Source organism: Taurulus bubalis, assembly GCF_910589615.1.
Source record: "Taurulus bubalis genome assembly, chromosome: 1".
Classification (NCBI taxonomy): domain Eukaryota; kingdom Metazoa; phylum Chordata; class Actinopteri; order Perciformes; family Cottidae; genus Taurulus; species Taurulus bubalis.
Window position 1 is genome coordinate 28617162 of NC_136589.1, and position 14315 is coordinate 28631476.

General features: G+C 41.2%; 2 protein-coding genes across 2 annotated transcripts; one reads left to right on the forward strand and one right to left on the reverse strand.

Annotated features, from left to right (window-relative positions):
- The first annotated feature begins 702 nt into the window (after window positions 1-702).
- Window positions 703-2768, forward strand: LOC306736245 (transcription factor Jun-like). The gene has a single exon (XM_079217861.1). The coding sequence runs from the start codon at window positions 994-996 to the stop codon at window positions 1954-1956; it is 963 nt and encodes a 320-aa protein (XP_079073987.1). The 5' UTR covers window positions 703-993; the 3' UTR covers window positions 1957-2768.
- A 402-nt stretch (window positions 2769-3170) lies between these two features.
- On the reverse strand, window positions 3171-9695 carry tada1 (transcriptional adaptor 1; the record flags this gene model as incomplete). The annotated part of the gene is made up of 8 exons (XM_079216983.1): window positions 3171-4405; window positions 7119-7275; window positions 7392-7543; window positions 8163-8375; window positions 8529-8623; window positions 9041-9106; window positions 9201-9292; window positions 9622-9695. The coding sequence occupies 8 exons, from the start codon at window positions 9693-9695 to the stop codon at window positions 4253-4255; spliced, it is 1002 nt and encodes a 333-aa protein (XP_079073109.1). The 3' UTR covers window positions 3171-4252.
- Window positions 9696-14315: the final 4620 nt, after the last annotated feature.

The window sequence follows — 14315 nt, forward strand, 5'->3', positions numbered from 1 at the left end:
TTAATATCTGAATTATTCAGACATTAAAATTGATGTTGATCTTCCTCCTCTCTCTGCAATACATTAGAAAGGCCGCTCAATCAAGTACAGTTGTAATTTTCTTAAAATGTGGTGTTCACAACAAAAGAATGCCTGATGCATGTGTGACCTAATTTTCTTTCTTCTATCTTTAACCCTTCACAACATTACCAGCCAGTCCGTACAGCACAAGTAAAACGCGAGACACTAACAATTTCACGTCCCTGCATTTCGATAATGAAGTAATTTTTTTAACGTGCTCTTATGTGGGGATCCGTGGAACTATATATATATATATATATATATATATATATATATATATATATATATATATATATATATAAACCTCGTACTGAGAGAACCGTGATTTGCTGTTGAGCAGCCCTCGCTTCGGGATGGGTAACTAATAATTGAGCGGGTAACTAAATATTCAAAAACACTACGTAATCCCATCGTACATTGCTCCACCGTCTGCATTACCTAATCCCAGAAGCCATCGCGGGGGGCGGGGATATGGCCAGTTGTCAGAGCAACCTGCATGTCATTAAATATACCCCACCCATAATATCCTTTCCAGCCAATCAGAGGCCGTAGAAATGACATCATTGTTATTTTCAGTAGAGCTGCAGCTTAGAGGTGGATAAAGTTCGTCTCCACGTTGGAAGTGATAGAAAGTATTATCCCTGTTCAGACCCCGTTTCTGCTTTTTGGGAAGGAGGATCAATCAAAGCGGATACTTCAGGTGCGGAAACACCGAGGATCGGCGACGGGGGAACGAGGGTTTTTGTTGATGACCGCGCGGTGCCCAAGAGAAAAGTTTTCTCAGGACACGAAGTTGTCAAGTGAGTTGAACTTCAACAATAGGCGGATTCGACCACAAAACAGTCGATAGATAGGGAGTCACGGGCCACACATAAACGGTCGGTCTTTGACTTAAACATAGAAGGAGACTAGACTCAAGGTGATAAAAACTTTATGTTCAGAAAAATGGAAGCGACGTTTTACGACGAAGCCGTGAATGGCTCCAGCTCTCAGCATGGCGGGCCGACGGTGTATGGCTTCAACCCCAAAACCCTCAAACAGACCATGACGCTGAATCTCAACGACCCGAGAAACTTCAAGCCCCAGCTGAGCGCCAAGGCCCTGGACATCCTGACGTCCCCAGATGTCGGCTTGCTGAAGCTGGCCTCGCCTGAACTGGAGCGCTTAATCATTCAGTCCTGCACCGGACTCACGACTCCCACCCCGACCCAGTTCGTCTGTCCCAAGAACATCACCGACGAACAGGAGGGGTTTGCGGAAGGCTTCGTGAGGGCTCTGGCAGAGCTCCATTACCACCAGCAGCCCCCCGCCGTCCACCCTGACGCACAGATCGGCGCGAGCAACAGCATGGGATCCGGCCCTGCTGCGTCCGAAAGCGACGGGATTCCCTATAGCTGCACGGTGCGCACCGACCCGCCGGAGTACACAAGCTTGGGGGCTTTCAGCCGAGCTGTGGGCTCTGCGTCGGCACCTGCCAGCGAGAGGAACCCGCCTATAAGTTACCCAGCCGTCCCACAGCCGTCCCACAACAACGTGGACCACCTGGCGGCGCGGCACTCGCGGCTACAGGCGCTCAAAGAGGAGCCGCAGACGGTGCCCGAGATGTCCGGCGACACCCCGCCTCTCTCCCCCATCAACATGGAGAGGCAGGAGCGCATCAAAGCGGAGAGGAAGCGCATGAGGAACAGGGTGGCCGCCTCCAAATGCCGGAAAAGGAAGCTGGAGAGAATCTCCCGGCTGGAGGACAGGGTCAAAAACCTCAAGAACCAAAACACGGAGCTGGTTTCCTCTGCCAACGTCCTCCGGGACGAGCTGGCTCTGCTCAAGCAAAAGGTCATGGACCACGTTAACAGCGGCTGCCAGCTCATTTTGACGCAGCAACTCCAAGCTTACTAGACTACCGAGGGTAAAAACAAAAAAAACAAGGGACATTTTTTTTGTGTGGACCAAATGCAGCTTAAATGTGGCCCGTTCGGCCATGCGGGGGAGCCCCTGCGTTTCATTGAAAATGTCCACCAAATGATCCGTTCAGGCTGCATCCACTAAGTTTCTGCAGACAAAGAAAAGCAAGAATGGAGACTGACTTGTAATTGGTCAGCGCTATGAATTATTACAGAGCAGAGGCCACCAAACCTGCTTCACAGACGGACAAAGCTCAGAGGGCTCATTTGCTCCAAATACTCCTCTGATGTGGCTTGTTAGATAAAAAGAAAAAGGGGGGGGGGGTTCTTCCTCACTTAAAACTACAAGATGTATTCAGTCAAGCTAAGGTAATATGGCAAGTACCGAAAGCTAATATGAAATGGATTAAATCTCATGCAGCCTTGCCTTCTAACAGACACCCAGAGCATGTGTGGGATCAAATTGCAAATTGACAGAAACACAATGTGAACAAGGCGTTGCCCTGCAAATCTTCCACTATATCAAGTAGCAATTTATGCATCAAGACTTGAGTCAAGCACTGAGTATCCCACCAGCGACTATACAGTATGTACATAGTAACACTAACAAAAACAAATCACACCTTTACGAAAGGACTCTCATAGGTGTGTGTAGCGTTTACTGACAAATACTGCCTTACTTTCTTAACCCTTATGTTCATACAACTTTGTGATATAGACCTGAAATAACACGTTGTAATAATATTTGTACGCTGTCTTTTGAGCACTTAAGAACTGTAAATATGACAAAATAAAATGTTGGACACATGTGCTGTGTGCGAGTGCTTTTGTCTACTACATAATTGATTATAAAATACAGTCTTGTAATGCGTTTGCATTAAGAGTTTGTTATTGAAGGTCCTAGGGCGGACGGGATATTGAGTCACCACAGCCGTGTGTGGCGCTAGCAATAGCTGGTGAATCTACACGGCCGCTGATTGGACAGCGAGGCGTCGGAAGTGAGCAGCAGGCAGCCAAATATGGCAAGAGGTCCCAGTGCGCACTCGGACAGTGAGTGAGTCACGGCCCTGCCACTACAGCTGGTGACTACCTAGAGGAAACCTAGGAAGCAAAAGTACATTTGTTTACACACTTTAAGTGTGTTGAGGTACAGAAGAAATATGTTGATGTGGGACTATTCTGAATCGATAAACTAGTAAAGTTGAACACTTTTATTTTTCTAACTAGCCTGGAATAGAAATTATAAAACAAGGTTTGTGTAGAAAAAAAATAAAATGTTACAAATGTATACACATGTCCACCTGAACTAAATGCTACACACAAACAGATATTCAAGAGCACTGAGACATCAACACTTCAGCTTACACACATTGTGGACCACCAACACTGACCGCTGGTCTTTAAACTAGACACACACCAGTAAATGCTTTAAGAATACGTCGGAGACAGTTTCAAGGTATGTTCATGAGGGGCGTGATGATACAGGAGGCAGCTGTCTGGCACAGTTTAAGGACCCTACACCCACCATAAACCCACACAGATGTTCTCAGTTATTGCTTGATAAGACCTCTAAGGATCCTCTGCTGACAGTAGTTGATTGCCATTGTATGCTGTACCTGTAAAGGATGAACAATTTCCATCTTTATTTGTGATTTAAGTAAGATGACCTTCACGCTGGCCCCAACTTCAGCCTGACATGTGGCCTAATGAGCCAGATTAAGTGAAAACACCTGTGTGTAATGTACAGGGCCTCTTTCCTATGAGCAGATTGTTGGGACATAGTCATGTACACAATGCTACATTATTAGCTATTAACGGTTCTGTGTTTTTAGGACATTTTAATAGTTGTGTTGTATAACCGACTCCAAAACATTCACACTGTGGTGGAACCTGACACAATAAGAACTTACTTTTTCTGTCGAGTGCTTTATCTGATGGAATCTCCTAAAATTAAACACTTTCAATATTTTACCAACAAATAGGGTTCTTCCTAAATAACATTTCAAACGATGTGATGGTTGGTTGACGGACAAAATGGCTGGTGGAACAGACAATAATATTCCAGCTATTAGCTGGAGTGGCGTGCCCACTCTGTGTCCACTGTCCAACAGTTTAGTTTCGTCTTGCTCCACTCATGCTTTATCTCTTTGTGCAACAGGGATGTGATTTTCCAGGTAATATGAAAAGGTTATTCCGTTTTTATAGACACACTGGTCCCAATCTTTTTCCATGTTGGGGATTATTTTTGTGTTTGGTTCCCCAGTTCCTATACAGTCCAGCATTAGCGGTTCTCAGCTGACGAGCACGCCCTCTTTGCCAGCGAGGCGCTGCCGGTGTACGTGGTCTTGCTCTAGTTCTTCGTGGCTGGGGTGCCAGAGCCGTGACAGGATGCGTTCCATGTTCAGGGCATACATAGTGTGGGAGGGCATCACACCGTGGTGAACCTACATGAGACAAGTGATTCAGGAAGACATTTAAGCATACAAGCTCCTTGATGGTTAAATGACAGCAGACTGGAATAACTTATTTGAACAAATTCAGTGATAAACAGCAATCATAGGAGGTCCAAGCGTAGTTCACTAATGAAAATAGGGCTGCAACAACGAATCGATAAAAATCGATTATCAAAAGTGTTGGCAACGAATTTCATTATCGATTCGTTGTGTCGCGCGATTATTACGCCGGGCAATAAGTCGCGGAGAAGAAAAAAAAGAGCGGAGCAGAGCAACTGGCCGGCCAGCGTTTCTGCGATTGGAGTGAGACACGAGAAAAGCTGAGGTTGTGATGTTGTCAAAAATAGAAGATCCTTGACAAGTCGAGTCTTGGCCAATCAGCGTCTTCATGTTCCTCAAACTTGTTTTTAATGGAAGCTAGTCAGCTTGCTATCGCATTAGCTAACGTGTTTGGGTTGTGTATTGTCGTTAAAGTTCCGTTCCGTTACAGTTCAGTCTGGCTTGTAAAACAACGTAACGTGATGAAACATGGCGTCACCCCCCGGTCTGGTTCAGTTCACGCTGTCACTCGTTAACGTTAAACCGGCACACCGGCGGATCTGGCTGCAGGTTTTTTTTTTTTTTTTACTCAAAGTAGAATGAAGCAAATCACGTAGTTGGGCTTAGCCAACAACGTGATTTTGTTGTTTTAATTAACAGCTCAGGGATGTTCAAGGAGCAACCTGTTTGTGCACTTTCTGAAGATGTTTTGCACTGTCACTTCTGTTTTTAAATAAAGGGTTGAAAATGAACGCTTTTTTGATAAAAACATTTTTTTATCCGATTCATCGATTAATCGAAAAAATAATCAACCGATTAATCGATTATTAAAATAATCGTTAGTTGCAGCCCTAAATGAAAACATTAAAAAATATCCGACAACCAGAAAGCAAGCACTTAAATGGCTGAAACATTTATCAAATAATACATCTTCAGTGTAAATGAATGTCACTGAGTGCAGTATTTTAAGTGTAAACAAAATCATTTTCTGTGTGATTAAGCAATTAAGTAAGAGTTAATTACTTATAAACGAGGTTATCAACATGCTCTTTGATTATGAATTATTGAGGATTAATGAATTAGGATGAATTATTATCGTGATTTTAAGATAATGTCTCTAGATTTAGTTATTTAAAGACTATAGTTGCAATTTAGGATGTTTTTTGTTTGTAATTCATTTAGTCTTTAAATTATCCACAAATGTACTGTTACTTGAGACAAAGATGAGCAGCAAATTCTTAGAAATTAAAAAAAAAAAAAGATAAAAAATAGATTTGTCCACATGCTTGGGAATATCAGAAATCCATTTGATAAGTTGAATCTGGGTTGTTTTAAATACTAGGCCGTACATCACCAAATGACGGGCAGCAGTTCGGACCCGCACTGAGTGACTAGTCTATCCAGACTGGCGACCAATTTCTGATCAATTAATGAGAATAAATAATAATCTTCACAGAGCATTGTATTTTTTCCGACTACCATGGATTGCTATAGAACAGGGGTATTCAACAAAAATTCAGCGAGGTCCAGTTTTAGAGAATTCCATCATGCAAAGGTCCGGAACATCACAATAATGTCAAATTTGCCAACAGTTGTATTAACGCCTGTATATAGTCAACAACTGACTGTCAAATTAAATAAAGAAAGTTAAATTGAATAACAGCTAAATAATATTTATTATTACAGATTTCCAATTGAACTGGATTAATTATAAATAATACATACTCTAATAATAAATACATTATCTTCTCTTAATTAAAGTAAAATAAAGACTTATGTCCTATGGTCCGACCTCAGGGTCCTGTGCTAAAAAGAGAAATGTGTGCGCTGGGACTTTATCTGTGGTTATTAAATAACTGGTTTCAGCTCATTTCTCCTCTCTGTTAACATCATTGTTGGTCAGTTAATTAATGTGTCAGGGTTCTGATCATATTAGGCTCTTAGGTTAATTCTTCTGTGCCTTCATTTTGGATGCGACTCGGTAAGTTTGCTCAAAATATCTGTGTTTTGTCGTTGAACACATGAGACATACTGCTTTTGAACTGGTTGTGGGAATAACAAACATATAAGAGTCTATCCATTCGTGGTTAAAGGCTCTGGTTAAGCTGTCCACATTTCTCTTTTTGGAGCGCCAAGTGAAATAACTTATCTGACTTTTTCCAACTCTCGGGTCTCTCTCCTGTCACTCGACTCGAGGGCGGCGCTTATCGGAATGAACACGTGATTGGCCGAGTAGGATCACGAGAGATGATTTACAATGCTCGCAATTGGTCGGTGCAGTTCCTGGACCGCTGAAAGAGACCCGTAAAGGGTAGAAAAAGCTGCGCCGTTTAAATTGAAGCCATCCATGAAAATGTAAGAATTCTCAATTATCTATCGGTTTTCAGTCCAGGGTCCAGAGACAGCGTCCATAAAGTCTGTTAAAAGTATCCTACTTTGTGATTTTACAATAATTCCTGTTGAAAGCATTTGGACATCTATGCTGTTGATTTTACTTGATGGGGATGCAATTTAGACATTATGAGGTTCTGATCATTACTATGAGGACATTTCAGTTACTGGACCTATTTGACTCAACTCAATTGAATATCCCTGTATAAGGCATTACAACTGCATTTGTTGAAGGTTTTGGGACCGAGAACATTCATGAACATATATCTCTTACCTGTAAAGCCTCCAGGAGATCAAACATGTTGATTGGAGGGAGGGGAGCGGGGAGATTGTCAGCGGAACAAGCCAATAAGTGAACAGCTTGTTGCTCGGCCTCATCGGGTGACACTTGAGGTGGTGGGCCAGTGGGGAGGGAAGCACTTGGAGGGGGACTGAAAGGAGGAAAAAGGAAAAATCACTATGGACTGAAAAATGTGATCAGTACCACAACAACCTTTTATTAACAGCAACAGAAACATAACCTGAGAGCTAACACAGTTGTCCCTACCATTCAGTAACAGTGTGGTAAGCAGCAAGGCTGTTTTTCAGATAAGGCTGCGGTGTGGCATCACTGCCAAAGGCGTACGGGAAGCGACCATCTCGTAACCTATAAGCCTTCCGTCGGCTGATGACTGCAGTTAGGACGTCTTTCAAGTGGTGCTAGAATAAAGCAGAGCAGTACGTCAGGATTTTCTCAACCTCCAGGGTAAACAAAGGTGTCACACTTAATAAGCGGTAAAAAAAAAAAAAAAATCTAAAGATGAAACCACCATAAAAAAATAAACAATACCACCACTCTCATATTTTGAATTTCAAACAAACTATGAAAGAAACAGTTTGTACTGAAATAAGATCAATTACATTTTATGGAATTCAAGAACAAAACTCAGATGGCATTTAGGAAAGAACATGTTAAATATGTCAACTGCTACACCACCGTACATTGTCTTGAGAGTCTACACACACAAATTCATGAAATGTATGAATATTTCTGTATGTGATGATATTTAAATATTGATGCTACAACAACAAAAATTAGCAACTCACTCAGTTTTGTTGTAGATTCAAAATCAGATATCGGTATTGTTGTAAATTGCACGACACTTAACGCTCTTTATTGGGATATTTTCTTTTTGTAGAAATGTATGGATTACGTTTGGTACACACATCCTCTGACAGACGTTTCATATGACGTACAAATTGTAAAGCCCCTTTGAGGTCATTTTTGTATTAAATAATTGACTTGACTCAACATTGCTGGCAGACAGTTGCTACAAACCTCAACAGCGTAGATCATGCTGCTGACAGCATCGTCTGTGATGTTATCCAGGCCCAGCTCAAAGGCCGTCACCATCATGCGGGCCTCCAGCTGGCCCCGCGTGGGCAACAGCAGAGTGTGGGCACTTAGACGCAGCTCCTCCTCCTCACCTCCCACCTCCCGAAGGCTGAAAGACTGGGCGGCGCTCAGAGGGTTCTGTGGCTGGAAACGATGCTGAAGACACACGAGCATCGCAATGATACAGGCAGACAGTTGTTAAAGCACCTATTGATTAATTATATGTCACTAACTTTTTTTAAACATTTACACCCACTCATGTGTTGGCACATAGCCTCTGCAGGGAGGAGTATGAGAATAAGTACTTACATCAAACTTTTGTCTGGAGGAACATTTCTTCTTCCCCTTTGGTTTTCCAGGCTTTGAAGCAGAGCCACCTTGCCACTGTAATGTTCCTGCACCCTCTACAGGACAGTAGAAGAACACAAGATGAATTGAAGAAACATAAATACAGATCACATTAAAAAAGATGAAGAAAACAAAAAAGAATATGTCCCTTTAGTTAAATGTTACAAATTTGAATAGTGATTTGAAAAATGAATTAGCAACAATGTGCTTATGGGTGGGCAATAAAGTATTTGATCACAGGCCCTGTCACATTCCATTACTAAATCAATTAATTTAACAACATTCCCATTATTACAAAGTGTCTGACAATGACAGTGCTCTAAAACTTAAGACAACTAACTTAAATCACTTTAAGTAAACATTGTGATGAAGGTACAACCGATATGGTACTGTACATTTCAATAAAACATAGCTTGGACACAAATGCTAGCTCATGTTCAGTTTCAGGGAGAAAACTATTTCAGCAACTTCACCTGGAGTGGACACAATTATTTGGCAGCGTGTAAGAATGGCCAGGAGGAAGTCGTTGTGAACATGGACTGTAGATGAAGGAGTAGAGAAATACAAATAAGCAACACTTTTCTAGATAGCATAAATTACTCCACTTTAAGTATTTATTCCATGCCCACGAACCAGTCTCCTGTGTCAACAGACGACGAGCCTCAACGTCAAACTCCTCCTTGCTGATTTTTTGTTTGAACCACAGCTTCAGGTTGGCCCAGTAGCTGCATGCAGAGGAAAACATCACAAGACAAACCGTACTTCATGAGTCTAGGTGCATTTACTGCATTCCTTCAAACATACAAACACGTTACAATAACGTCCCAGCTAACATAAGAACGTCACACTTAACGTCGAAATGTGTATCACTTCCTCTTGAGAGTGACGACAAAAAAATATTGGTAAACTGCTAGGAGAAATGCTGCAAACATTAGACAGTAATAGCAAGCTGATACGTTCCACAAGCTAGCTAATGGCAGAATTACTTTGTATTTCAAGAGTGACCAAGAAAAATAAAAGACAACCAACAACGCACACGGAGCGTTTTACTTACTGCTTGACATTATCGCCAATTGCATCAGTTAAATTCTTCTTTGCAACCTCAAGCTCGCTTGCATGAGCCGCCATGGCGTTCAAGAGTTCCTACAATGACGTCATCCGTCGGCGACAGCGACATCACCGTTTACCTTTTTCTTTTTTGCTTCTCAACTTTATTGAGGCTTTCATGAACAGGACGTAAAATAAAACCATCCAACACATTCTACACAAGCAATGTTATCCTGAACGATACCAAACAATAATGATTTATTACGTGTATATATATGTATATATATATATATATATATATATATATATATATATATATATATATATATATATATATATATATACATTACCTAATAATAATGATTTATTATGTATATCTATATATTTAGGCCTACACAATAGGAATGGTAGCCAATTGATCTAGCTGTACAGTTGGCATTTTTTTCGGAATATAATAATTCCACTCAAATCCTCCCACAAAAAAACGGACATATCTTGAGATGACTTCCTCTGTTCGTTCTTTGTCCAGACCAGAGCACATTTGTGAGTGACAGTGAAGCTGTTATAAATGGTGTTACCCCTCATCCAAAGCCCTGCCTTTTGTACATGCCCTGGCATGTCCTGTCATCGCCACAGAGTGAAGATCGGGTAATCGATAGGTAGCCTAACGACTCCACCACTAGGTGGTATCATAGTATAATTTTAATTCTGTAGAGCCCAATCCACTTACATCTTGATGCAGAATACTTAAACAAGGAATTAGACTACTGAATTTAAAATTAAATATGCTTTATCAAAGTGTTAACATTCATCACAGGGGCATGTGTGTCCTCCTTCCCAGCTGTAGGAATGTATTAATAATGTTGATTTTTAATGATCTTCAAACTTTGTATTGCTCAGTAAATTGAACGTATAAAGGAATATTTTGACCCACTCACTCCAGAATATACTTTTAATGATCTTAGTGACCTCCTTCCAATGAAAAGCCAGTGGCCACAATCCGAGTAGTTTGAATAAAATTGGTGAACACTGTCATTTAAAAAAACATGTATCACATCCCATTTTACCACTAAAATTCCTGCCACATTCAGAAGTCCCTCACATCTGCAGCTACTTTAGAATGCAGCAGCTGAAATATGAAGAGATCAGGCTGTGTATTGCCTGTTCTATCATTTAAAGGTAACAGCTGAATTCAGAACTGGTGGAATTTAAAGCTCATCCAGGGCTGGCCATAGTGGGACTTTCCTTTATTTTGACTTTCCCCTGGTATGGGCTCAATTTAGCTTGAGACATGCCCTTTTAAAAAAACATATGGAAATATTTGTTATCCTTCTCTTTTTCCCTACTATTTCTGTCTAATTTGTGCTATTGCGTTTTTATTTCTTTATTTCAGCATCAATCAAACTGATTCTGCAAACAATCATTTTCTCACTTCACAGCAGCTGAAAGAAGAAAAAAAACAGAGTGGTGCTACTGCTGTATTTATTTGGTATTATTCTCCACTGGGCTGGATGTAAAACATTTCTGTGGTTCCTTCTGTTTTGCTTTGTGGCCATTTGGCTCATGCCTCTCTTGAGCCAGTTTAGACTAGGGAGGCCTTTTTGTTTTTCACAGTTTTAACTATGCTGTAGAATCAGTTGAGTATTCAGGGCAGTTGCTCTGTTGGCTCTGTCACCCCAGGCAGTCCTGAAGCCTTAAACAGACCTCCATGAATCACGCCATCTATCACAATAGGTGAAACTGTATATCCAGAAACACACACACAGTTAACAGTCATACTGTAGATTATTAGTGGGTCCTCCAGTTCAGGGACTACATGCTGAATCCACAGTGTTCTGAGGTTGTTCGTCTTTACAAAGGAGATCTATTTGATAAGGGGTTTCAAGGTTTGAGTTTTGAATAAACAAATTTGTAATGCCAACCACATGAACTATGAAAACCATCTGAAATGCTGGTCACTAATAGATGTATTTAATAGACTATATATCTGTTCGTAGGTTGAAATTCAAGGAGCTCAATTGTCACTGTTCATATGTTCCTTTGTTTATTATCTCTGGGTTTAATAGGTAAAAGTCATTAAAATAAATCTAATTTTCACAATCTCAGCACTCTCTTGTGTGCTTCGTAGCTAAATTAAGTATCCCTCGACTGTATGTTTTAAACTAATAAGAGAGAGAGAGTGGAAACTGCAGCTGTCTGCAGCTCAGTGAGCCTTCCCAGATCCCTCCAAATGATCATCCATCTTAAACAAGTGTCTGTTAAGCTTGAAATCAAAAGAGCACTTAGGAGCGGACTTAGCTATGGAGTTGTTTACTGTAGGGCAAAAATGTGTCATGGTGCTTATTTTCAAGGAAAACATCTCCACATCCTGCTTGTTGATTTGCTGGTTGACTGGTTTGAAGGCTAATGAGTCCCTCTCATGGACATTCCCCCAACAGCAGATGTCTTTCAGCAAACAGCAGTAGAGCCAGCTTCTTCCACAAATCTTCCGAGCCTGGTGCCATCATGGTGGTGAAATACGTAGACAGCGAAGCTTCACTCTGTGACAAAGAGGGCTTTCACCTTGAAACCTGCGGCGGCTCTCAGAGGACCACACTGCAGTAGCGTACGTCCATCCCCAGTGGGTTGGCCAGGTATTCAAGGTGGTATACGGACCTGAGTGTGGTCCCCTCACCAGAGCCAGGGATGTCACCTTCTCTCCTCTAATGCCTGACTGCGCAGGAGTTTGGTTTTTGTGGGTTTATAATGCATTTCCATAACCTCACGAGGCTGTTTAAAATGTAAGGGTTCAGTGTGTGTAGTGGGCAGAGTTATTGGAAGACTTCAGCTACAGCTCCTGTGGTGACAGAGCGTCCCGTACTAACAGTCTCTGGGCTGGTTGTAGACTCGACGTCTGAAAGGCACACTTGTGACAGTAAGGTGGACACGTCACAAAACAAAGTTGGATTCATAGAACAAGTGAGCTCAGATGGATAATTGTTCAATAAAACTCTAAGAAAAGAGTGTCTGAGTCTGCACTTGACCTTTTCAAAACCACTGACCGTTACCTCTAAAGCTCACTAATGAACATGTTTTATCTTGTTTGTTTAACCATTACAAATCAAGAACTGTAAAAAAATAAGCTGTGGTTTTAGAGGGTTTCATTGGTTGGACTATTTATTGGCAAACAGTAACTGGGTGCAGTGACGTATAGGTCTGTAAGTCACTGTTCCTAAAACCACAGCGTGTCATTTTTAAATTGTATTTTCTGTACAAATAAGACAAGCAAGACATAACATGTTACATAAGGACTTTAAAAGGTGCTAGTCGGGTGATGTTAAAGGTTTTTATTTAGACAGAGACAGGCTAGCTGGGTCTGCTTCAGTCTTTATGCTAGCTTGCTGGCAATTTGCTTGCTGGCAATCACAATTGGGTGATTGGTGGGCTACCAATCACCCAATTTCCCTCTTGGCAAGAAAGAAAATAGGCATATTTCCCCAACTGTTGAACTATTCCACTAAGTACAAATCCATCCTAGTGTACACGTATAATATATAATATTTTAAAATAAAAAGTAACAATGATGAATGTAACCATAAACAACTTAAGTTTGATTTACTGTATAACAGTTTAGGTTTAAATGAATAGACAGTGATAAGAGTCATGTAGCTCAGGTTGAGAGCCAGACGTGAACAGATGACTTTCCCCATCCACAGAATGTGTCACCACTTGAAACGAGATTCCTCTGCAATGTATTCATCGGTCTCCTTGAAACATTTTCACGCCAACACAAAGCACACAGCCGCGCAATAGAACTCTTATTTTTGTTAAATGCTTAATACTTCCTTATGTAGACTAACAGTGTCTGCTGAAAAAACCGCAACATGTCATCTGCGTGACTCACAACCACAAGACAAGTTTGGAATGGGCATGTAATCTGAACAAAGACTAAAAACTAACAAGTCAAGCACAAATTAGGACTTTATAAAAGCAGAATGTCACATGAAAGGAGTTCCTTTAAATCATAAAGTGACCCTAAAAGTCAGTTGTTTACTATTGTTTAACAAGTATTGTGGCTGAATGGATTCAGCTTTCATTACAGTTTAATTTTAAAATCATGCTGTTTTTATTGGACTCTGCTTTTTTACATCTTCATCAACTAGTTTCCATGTCCAGCTGGGTTTGACCGGTCTCCCGGCTTTGTGTTTTGTTGCTGTATAGACGCTTGTTGAAGAGATGGGTGTGAGGGACTTTGTGGTCTAAAGAAAAACAAAACAACATGAGGGTCTATTTTCAGCTGTTGGATGTTGTTAAAAGTAAACCCACAAGTACCCCCCCCCCCCCCCCACCCCCCCCCCCCAAAAAAAACAAAAAAAAAAAACAACAACAACTCCCCTCTCCTCTCAGATAGTTTCCCCAAAAGGATACCGCTTTCCTTCCATACCGGTGATTACAGAGAGAGGACGTGACTTTGTCAATGGAAGATATTTTACAAAAACATACAGTTCAAGCACTTTTACGTGGAAAGAATGTAAATGTCTGTGTATTTAAAAGGAAGAGGGGGAAAATAATTTGGAAATTTGGACCAGTTCCATTACCGTTCAGCCCTCCCTCCTCCCTCCTTTCTTCATCCTGTCTGGCTTTCAGCAATGTGTTTCTCGTTGTCTGTCCCATTGCCTATAACTCTCAACACGCTTGGTCGGCATATTTTATGTGCTTGAA